The sequence below is a fragment of the Aphis gossypii genome, chromosome 1 (assembly GCF_020184175.1).
Source record: "Aphis gossypii isolate Hap1 chromosome 1, ASM2018417v2, whole genome shotgun sequence".
Classification (NCBI taxonomy): Eukaryota; Metazoa; Arthropoda; class Insecta; order Hemiptera; family Aphididae; genus Aphis; species Aphis gossypii.
In genome coordinates this window covers 27691355-27702375 of record NC_065530.1, presented here as the reverse complement: position 1 = coordinate 27702375, position 11021 = coordinate 27691355, and the positions used below count along the sequence as shown (strand labels likewise).

The 11021-nt window shown below is 25.1% G+C and overlaps 1 protein-coding gene across 2 annotated transcripts; it reads right to left on the bottom strand.

Moving 5' to 3' along the window:
* Positions 1-377: 377 nt before the first annotated feature.
* On the bottom strand, positions 378-10970 carry LOC114123141 (armadillo repeat-containing protein 2). Of its 2 annotated transcripts, none has more exons than XM_027986013.2 (12): positions 10641-10970; positions 10482-10573; positions 10263-10417; positions 7568-7706; positions 6739-6920; positions 6193-6665; positions 5897-6065; positions 5702-5824; positions 5372-5642; positions 5165-5278; positions 1751-2029; positions 378-1644 (listed from the first exon to the last, which is right to left on the bottom strand). In XM_027986013.2, the coding sequence occupies exons 1-12, from the start codon at positions 10820-10822 to the stop codon at positions 1493-1495; spliced, it is 2331 nt and encodes a 776-aa protein (XP_027841814.2). In that variant the 5' UTR covers positions 10823-10970; the 3' UTR covers positions 378-1492. The 2 variants fall into 2 exon arrangements, with proteins under 2 accessions (XP_027841814.2, XP_050063453.1); XM_050207496.1 differs by having other exon boundaries at positions 10263-10414.
* Positions 10971-11021: the final 51 nt, after the last annotated feature.

Here is an 11021-nt window from a genome sequence, read left to right as displayed (position 1 = left end):
ATCAGTTGTTTTAGAATCCTTGAATAAAACATTTGAACATGTATGGAACATATTTTTTTGAGTAATGTATATTTAATAAATTAAGTATTATTATATTCAGTTTTAAATTATACATTTATTTTTATAAGTAATTATATATGAATATCATAATATTATAGCTAATTTATAGGTACATAAACATATTAAACATTATGATAATAAACTAATAACTAATAAGTAATAACAGTATAGTATACAATTTAATGACAAACTTTAACTAATTATCATACGCTAGTACGCTACTATAGTAACTTTAATTTAGTATACATTTTAGTTTATAATTTCTATAACCAGAAAATTGAAAATTGTATACAAATTACAAATAGTCAATAGGCGTTGATGAAAGAAACACTATTATTCTAAACTTATTAATTTACATTACCTTTATGTAAATTATAGAAATAGTATTTTTATAAAATTATCATTGAATGACGAACTTATTTTTAGATAATTTTTAATAAGTAAAAATATTAATTTATTCTATATTCTACAAAATACATTCAACAGTTTTAGTAACTTATTAAAACTACACTAAAATATATTGGACATTGGACCAAAATCATTAGTGTTTATTGATTAAATATAGGGTTATTATAATATATAACGATTATAATCTGAGTGATTAATGTTTTTCAAAGAAAAATGTTTACCAAGGTGGTGGGAAATCTGCAAGTATCGACAAATAAGTCAATTTTAAGAAGACTTACAACTGATAGTGTTGTCTCCGAAGTCTTATAAATGTAAAATGGACAACATAACAAATTCGTGTTCAGCAGTTCAAATTTTGTGTTGATATTTTAAATATTAGACTTTAGAGTAAATTATCCTATATGGCTATATATAATCATAAAGGACTATATTTCATAGGATATATTAGGATATAAGAATATTAAGATATATATTAGGAATAATTCAACTTAAATGTAAGAATACTGTTTGTGTTCGATCATTACATTTTTACCATATTTTAATTTTTAATTATGTAGGTAGAGTATAAAAATATTAATATTTAAAAATGCTCATAACTCGCTTGATAATTTAAATATTGTGAAAAATTCAACGCGATTACACAGATAATATAGATTTGATAATTGGAAAATTCATTTTAATATTTAAATTAACAACTATACTGAACGTAAATGTCAATTATGCAGTGCATTAGTATAAGATGAAAACATTATACCTACACAATACACATACGCGTAAGATGTCCAGATCTTGAGAAAAAAATAAAATATTAAAATGTAATATTTTAGTATTAAATTAATATAATTATGTAATTTTAGAATAATTTTTTTTATAATATAAAGTAATTTAGTTTTGATTAAACAACACACATCATGTGGTACTGGGGTTTCACATAATTTGTCAACCACCGATACCTATGCAGTTATGCTACAAACATCTGAGTACAAGAACAATGATAAATAAAACGAGAATTAGACAATCAGCATTATTGTTCTATGTTATCAAATCTCCCTTCTAATAGTTCGTCTAACCACTCTAAGAGATTTGTAGCCACCGAAGCGAAATCTTCCCACTGCTTGTACTCTGCAACTTTCTCCTCGTCCGACGACAATAGCTCACCAAATAATTGTTCTTCGTCTAATACGTGATATAATAATTTCATAGTAAAATATTAGCAAATTATATTCTCTAATATACTACATGCACATTACTATTAAATTTTTATTTCATTCGCAGCTCCTACCTGTGAGTTTGACCAGCGTGTCAAGCACTACTATTGGGTCGCCCGGAAAACTGTCACTGTCTGAACACACGTTCCACAAGGTTTGGCATATAAGTGACGACAAGGTCCAATTGCGTTCACCTGACGACCTAAGAATATTTACCATTTTTGAAACGCCATTGTAATTTTTGAATGCTTGTCGGTTGTTCTCGTCAGAGGTCATATTAACCAATACGCCGCAACATACGACCAGTAATTCTATGTCACCACTATCCAAGCAATTGGTAACCGCCAATAATCCTAAAATACGTATGCATAAAATCAGTGGCTTATGAGTAGTTGCGAGAATATTTTTAGGTAATACCTATCTACAATTATTATGGAATAAAAAGATTCGAAAATAAATATAAAAGAAAAGTAAGTATATAATATATAATTGATATTTCTCATTGTTGTTTTTTTTTTAACTGTGCATATAAAATATGTAACATTCAGTAGGCAATAGCATAATGTTATTATCTAACTACCAAGATAACATATTATGTGCAAGATACACAGCATGTACGTACAAATTAAACCAAGACCTAGGGTAAATTGCAGGTGCTCTATAATTATTTTGCATCTAAAAACGAAAAAGTTTAGAAATATGAGCGAAGCTTGGTTTATTTTAGTTGGTACTTCAAATAGTTATACATAATATTTTATATTCATCTCAACTCGCATACAACTATTTTATTTTTTTATAAAAAAATAATACTAATTATACCTACTGATAACTGACTACTGATTAAAAAACTATTAACAGTATAGGTACTAGCTAATTAAAACTTCTCTCAGAAATTTTAAAGTAAACATTTTTAACAACAAATTGACTTTCTACTTTTTTATCAAATATAACAGTTTTATGTAGGTATCTACTTTTTTTTATCTACCATATTATATAGATAATATTTTCAACAATACACAGACCCACAGTTATTTTTACTTTTTAAGTGTCTAGAGTTTAGGGATGTAATATGTAAATGTTTTTAAATATTATGTCAATAGGTACGTCAATATTGTAACAACAACGACAAAAAATCCATTAATTGTAAATATATATACTTGGTCTGTTCTACACACGAAGATGTTATGTACCTGAAAAAGCAATAGCTTAAAACCCTAAGATCATAAATATTATTTTTACATAGTTTACTTCCATAATGTTTTTGTTCGTCAATATCAAATTTTAACGAGTCATATTGTTTATTAGTCAATTGTTTTGTTTGTATACTATAAAGTAATCGTTTTACAAAAAAAGGTAAATCATATTTATTTATTTATCGTAGGTATATTTAGACACGTAATATGTATACATATAATATAAAGGTTAAAATCTTAGTAGAAATAAATTTCAATTAAGAGTAACATCTATAAAAATCAAGAACACGAATAAAAATAACATAGAATAAAATAAAAATCATTAATATACAAATAGTAATATAACTTTTTAATTTAATACTTAATGAAATTATATGTGTTTTTATTAGTACCTACATATTTTGTCTACAAGATTTATTTGTCTGGCTAAATTGTATTTATTAAAAATGTATAGTACTATATTAGCACCTACTTATATTTTTAAACCTAAATCCTGAAAGTTGCCATCTAGAAAGATACTTAAAAGTTGTTTAACTATAAATAATTAATATAAAACAATAGTTGAATTAATTTTGATATTCGTACATGGATTTTTATTCGTGCAAATAATACATATAATTTATAAATACTAATGAAAAACATTATTAAAACTTTATTCTTTAGGGTGTGTAATAGGATTTTAAATAGATTTGCTATTTGTGTTATTATTTATTAAGCATAATACCAAATAAATTATCTTTTTCTTAAAATTGAAGACACCGGTGCAATAACCTGGTAAGTCCATTTTCGTAAATATTTTTCAGGAAACAAAGAAAAAACGTTCTAAATTGGTAAATAAACGAATCATTATTGAAACTATGTTGTTATTATGTATGTAAAAATAAGACATACTATAAATAAAATAATTTACTTCGGTAATTATACTTTATTAAGAAAAATAATTAATAAAAACTAAGTGTTGATAAATATATTTTCAGTGACTGCAATAACAAGTTAGGTATGTCCATTTTTTATTTTGGATATAGTTATCCGGTTATTGCAACCAATCAGTAAGCAAATGATCTGATACGTTCAAACACATAGGTACCCGGTTATTGCGATCGAAAAAATTTTTTTAATTATTTTATAGCTTATATAACTATTATAACTTTATATCTTATTATATAATGTTTGAATATATCTAATTTCTGTGCCAATTGATACAGAATTTTTTCTGAACATTTTTGTTAAAAACGAATTTTTGAAAAATCAGGACTTATCTAGTTATTGCACCGGTGTCTTTAATTAACTTTTAGTGTATCTAAAAGCAGTAATAAAATATAACTCGCTGTAAGATATATTCAAAAAAGCTAACAAATTCAAATATAATTTTTAAATCGTATCGGAATTCTGACAGTATGTATTTTTCTTCCACTTATTATTAGCTTAAATGCATAAAACAAATGACTAACTTTCAACAGCTTTAATAGCTTAACGATAAAAAAAAACTTAAACAAAACCATTATAAATTATAATATATTAGTGCCAATTATAGTTTATAAAACTATTAACACACGCAACATTCTTTAATTGTATTAATCATAATTAATAGAAAAAAATATGTTATTAAATGTCGATAACATTTTATTTTTAAAGATCAATATAAATGTGATGGCAGATATATACAGTCAGGGCCTAAAGTTGTACTAAATCTTAAAGTGTACACAGCATAGTGATTTATATTTTGTTTTGAACATTCCATGCAGTGATGTCGAGTATAATAAATAATTAGGCAAGGAATATATTATCTATACATTTTCCCTAGCTTTTGCCATATTTACTCGATAATTAAAATGCTTTCACTTTCTTTAATAACAACATTTTCATTATAATAGAATTGTATCTATTATATTTTCCACATAGAACACCATATAACATGTGTAAATTAGAGTTGAGGGATGGCTGCTAGTTGTATTATAAATATTTTAATTTATAAATCAATGCACCCACAGAAAAAAAAAGATTCTGCGAGCGAAGTTCGGCACACCCAAAACTAATAGAAATTTGTTTAAAAACGCATACTTAGTTTTATTTTTCCAATATTAAATGGTTTGTTTTCTGTACAATTTAATTATCATTTATCAGTACTTTAAGAAGTCCTTATAGTATCACTTATTGTTTTTAATTTATAATCTAAAGAAGTATAGGTCTTTCTTTTACTATCCACGTGTATCATACGCATAATTGTGAAACCAACACATTCCTTTCACTTCATTTAGAATAATAAAATTAATCATAAGTAAAAACTGTATTTACCACTAGTCTCCAATAAGTAATCTCGAACTGTAGCTGATCTAGTTAAGTTTCCAAATACTCTAGCTACTTCCACTTTACAAAAATGATTTCTGGTTGTAAGTAACAAGCTCAATGCTAAAACAATAGTTTTAAAATAATCATAATACCGTATCTAATATATCTGTCTATAGGTACATAGAATATAATTAATAATTGGGCTATAAATACCTTGTGTTATGTCTAGCTGACGAGCTCCAAAAGGGCCACAATTTGGGTTTGACATGTCCGCATAATAAGATAAATTGTTTAAAGCAGCTAACGCAGCAAGTACAAGCTCTTCGTTTTCATCAATAGATTTCCGCCTAAGTATAGTCAGTAAAGAATCTAAAAACTGTTCGCATTCTTTTACTTTGTGAACTGGATGATAATCGTCTGCCACCTTTACTAACTTAGCACCGATTTCTGGTTGTATGCTCATATTTACTATGACGCGTATTATCTATTAACCAAAAATACATTAATTTATTTTATATTTTAAAAGAAAAGAAATTATTTTACTTTGATTAGCACGTCCTCGACAATGTTGAATTTAACGTCACGTGATATATTGTTTAAATCTTTTTCCAAGTATAATTGCATTAAATTCAAAAATGTTCCCATAGAACAATGTGTCTCGTATAACTATAATATAAAGGTGTATAAAGTAGAAGTTTTAAAATTTTTTATTGGTAAAAACTTTTCATGTAATATTACTTGATGTCTAGCGTTTTCATTATTGGTCAGTATGTTCCCTAATGCATAGGTAATACGAACTACAATTTCTTCTTGTCCCGGGTATTTTTCTATTACTGACATTAATACAGATACATTTGACCAGCACTCCACAAGTGCTTCACAGCATTTCTCATCAGTGGACATAATGCTGATAATATTTATTAATATGTTATTACTTATTATGTTTTACTTAATAAGTTTATAACACATAAATATAGATATATTTGTAGGTAAATTATATTTATTATGAATTTCGTAATAAATATTTTTGGTACCTTAAAATTCTGGAAATGTTCGTAACAACATCGATATCTCCAGAAAACAATTCCAAAGCACGGTATATAGTCATTAAACCACCCGAAGATAAAAGTTCAACGTAGAATTTTCTGTCATTGACTACATTTCTAAGAGTGCCAGTTAATTGGTATAGTACGTGGTTGATGGTTTCCGGCAAGATTTGACGTTCTGTTCTTTCTAAATTTATCATTTTCAAATGTAGTAACATTAACGATAGACAACCGTTATTCATAGCACGTTCCATTAAATCTGGATTCATAGTAAGAAATTTTAAAGCTCCGTAGCCATAAATCAATGACTCGGAATCTTCGTGTGGAGTAGCTAAACCAAGTATATCTACAAAAAGGGTTAATATATTGGTTTCGAGGAATAAATTATCGTTTTTATCTAAACGAGATATTTTGAATATTAGTTTGCAAACAGTTGCTAAATATTTTCCAGTCACTTGCATCTAAAAATCAATACTTGATATTATTGTATTTTGTATACTTTGTATTTATACATTGAAAAATCATTTGACTTACCTGAAGTAATACTAATAATATATGAACAGTAAGTTCGTCGTCGGGTGAAGTGTTCACAAGTTTAAATACTGTTTTCAGTATAGTCTCCTTCTTATTTTCATCACGTATTACTGATAGGTTTTCGCGCTTAATGGCCATTGCTAGTTTATTTAAAAGTGAGCACATCTCACTAGTTTCAAAATCTACAAATAAAATTACATTATATTTATTTTTATTTTACCTAATTGAATCGTATGAGTATAATTATGAAATGTAATGACTATTTTATTACACATTTTATAAAATTCGTATAATCATAAGTGACTACGAAATTTTAACTTAAACTTTTATATTAACTGACTTAATTATAATAAATGATTTTAAGTACTTTATATCTCAGTCTTCAAGCAATATATAAATCAATATCTTTAAACCAATTAATATAATTAATATATACTTAAATAATTTTTAGTACTTATCATATAATAATATAATAGTAAATAGAAATTGAGTTATATCTTAAATTATATCATAATATATTATATAATCAAACAAAATACAAATTATTTAGTGATTCACTAAACATGCTCACTAGTATATGGTGACTGCAGTTAATGCAATACAAAACGCTGCATACTCCAAAACCATACTTTATTATTATTACTTCACATCGAACTATAAAAGTAAGAAGTAGGTAATGACTAATGAGCATATTATAATTAGAGCGTTACTCTGTAAATATTATATATACCTACTAAATAACTAAAATAAATGTTAATATATATTCGTGATTGTCTTCTAAAATTGGTTAAAATTTCATCAGTTAAAAAATTGTCATTCAATACTATACTTTTTTTCATTTTGGTTTCAATTAGTGACACGATCCATAGGCAATCAGTGTGAACATCAAAACATAGTGCTCTCGCTTCGTTGATTTCATTTTCATGGCTCATATACTCATGATCGTACATATTTTGTTCATAATGATTCTAAAAAATTGTACTTATAAGTTATAACTTTTAATTTTAAAAATATCTCAAGATATTTTACTTTTATATATCAATAAATATAAAATACATATTTTATTTAACTAAAAAAAACAAAGATTTAATTTTTTTATTCAGTTTTGATTTTCTGTTATTAGGTATAGGAATAACAAAAAAGCAACTTATACAAAATTAGAGGGCACCAAACCTACTTTAATTTAATACATCTATTTATATATCTTTAGTTTCATAATTAAAGATTGATATTATATATATATATATAATTATATTTATTTCATTTTAACAACTTTCCACTATTTAAAGTATAAAAAATAAATGCAAGATTCTATATTTCTATATAATAGTCGTTTGTCGGTAATACATAAAATTATTAATATTGAAAAATATGGGCACAATTTTTTGATATAAAGTTTAAATATAAATAGTTCAGTTTTACAAAATTAATTTTAAAAATTATAAACTTTAATACAATATATAAATAATATATTAATAATATAATAACATTATACTTTAATATTTTATATCCTCAAACAATAATATTTTCAAAATTAATTAGGTAAGTCAGTAGTGACTCAAAAGTTAATAACAATAATATTATACGCAAATTTACGTGGTTTTGACAAAACTTGCTTATAAAAAAAAATTGTGCCAATACTAAAGTACGACTATTTTTAATATTTTTAAAAACCTAGCTGTAATAACAACTTACGAGTAACTTTAAATTATATGTTTATCATTTAGACGAATACAAATGTGTTTATCAATATTTATGAAAAAAAATCGAAAATGTCAAATATCTAAAAAATACCTACCTCAAAAAGAGTCAAAATATTTTGAAAATCGTACCTTAGCCTATTTACTATAGCAATTCGATCGTTAGAGTAAATCGGTAGAATAAATTACAAAAATAACAAATAATAATATAAAAATATATAGAAATTAATTCATTATTTCTCTTTACTTTCTCGATATTATACGAATGAAATATAATTATATAAATAAAATAGGTATATATTAATAATTAATACATAATATATCTATATCATATTATCATTGTCCATTTTCAATACCTAAGTTACACCAAAACAAATGAAGTTTGGTTTACTTACAAACAGTATAAACCAGAAAAAAGTTTTTGTTACAAACGTAGATTTTTATATTTTAATATGACGAATCTATGACTACTGCCTAGCAACAATAATTATTATATCCACGTTATTTTCCTATCATAAAGTATTAACATTTAACATTATATACTATAAAAATTAAAAGTTACAAGCTGTACAGTAATATTATCTACTATTACACTTGTAAGTATATATTATTTAATATGATGGATTCTTCCTTAAAAATCGAATTAAATAAAGTAATGCAAATTGTGTTAGAAACAATTAGAATCAATCAATCAACGACAATGGACATATTGTTAGATGCTTTAATATTAAATTATCCAAACGTTAATACCATTCATTTGCGGTACAAGCTCAATAAAGTAATTCGTGAGCTGAAAAATGAAAACATAATTCATGAAATCAAAAAGCATAAAATAGACTTTGGTCAAAATGTTCATTGTTGGGCTCAAAATATATTTTTGATTGATATGAGTGTAATTCAGTGCCTGAAAGTACTTGATCAACTCTTAAGTGAAATGTAGGTTTATTAATAAATTTTATTTTGTACTAGGTATAATTCCTGTGTAGAAAATAAAAATAAATCAATATTTTCAACACATTTTTGATGGTTAAAATTTTTATATACACATAAAAAACAATAATTTATAAGTAATACAATATAATACTATAATTCATATTTAATAAGAAGGTAGTAAGTACTGAATATAAGAGATAATAATTAATATGATATAACAATAGAAAGACAAAGAGTTAGAAATGAACAGGAACTTAGTCAGTAGGTACCTAATTGGTCCTAGTCTTCTACCAAGTTAAAAACTAATTAGTAATCTAACTCTTAATTCATTCAGATTTCAAATTAATAAGTGATTTTGAATCTTAATAAAAATGTATAGGTACCTATCGACAAAACATAGGACTCTATTGACTCTAATTTTCCAAACAAAAATTTAATTCAAATACCTTTTTATTTTTAACATTACTTTTTTTTGTATATTATTATTCATAATCAATAGGTAATAAATAGTTTTACAGTAACTATATAAGTAAATACATAATTCCAAGTTAATAATTAACATTTAACATTGTAATATAAGTAGTACATAAAATATAAATATTCTAAAAACTGCAAAACCATTGAAGTTTAATCATTTATTAATTAATAAGAGTTTAAAGGAAGAGGAAAAATATCACATAATAGGTAAAAAATTTTGGACTTTCACAAATATTGATTGTTTATTCTAAAATTTACCTAATTTTGTTTGTTAAAGTTTGAAATACAAAATTCAGAATCTTATGATTCATCAGTTTTTGTATTTTTATCATAACATACATTGTAAAAAGAAAAAAATAAGAGTACCTATACAACAACAGTTTCAATATTATAAATCGAATCAGTAAATGGTACCTTAAGTAGTGTGTCGATTGATAAAGGAAATGACAACGATGAAATTTTTTTTCTTGATATGTTTGCGTTGTTGGCCACGTCTGAATTAGAACGTCGACGTGTTGTGTTAGGAGAACTGCTTTGTGTTTGTCTTTTAATTTCTTTTTTACAATCTACTACATTAATAACAACATATTACATTGACTATGTGATATTCAAAATAATTGTAATGTTTCTTACAATTATTGGCTGTAGAATATTTTGTATTATAAAGAGCTGGTAATTTTGTACAACTAGTTTTTTTCTTTTCCTGCAATTGAACTTGTTGTAACCTATCATACATATGAGCCTCATGAGTATTATTGTTGTATTTATAAGTTTAAAACAATTTTCACATACTTAAAAGCACTTGGTGGACGATTTGTTCGTCGGTTACAGAAGAATACCCTTTCGCGAGGGGTGAATGGTCTATTTGTTGTCAGTGGCTTTACATAAAGGGATGGATTCAGAGCTGCTTTCGCTTCACTTATAATTTCTGAACTGGTTTTTGGTAGCTTAGCTACATATACTCTGTCAGACATTCTATTATTCTATAAATACATATATAACTAATAAACTTCACAATATAAATATCACTTTTATAGCTTATATTATTTTGTTTTAATAACTTAAAACACCTTGCCTATCAACTTATCAAAACTTGCTAGAGTAATGAATATTATGTTATGTTTGTATTCATAAACTGTTACCAAGGAGCTCATAGCAATGCAGGGTAGAAAA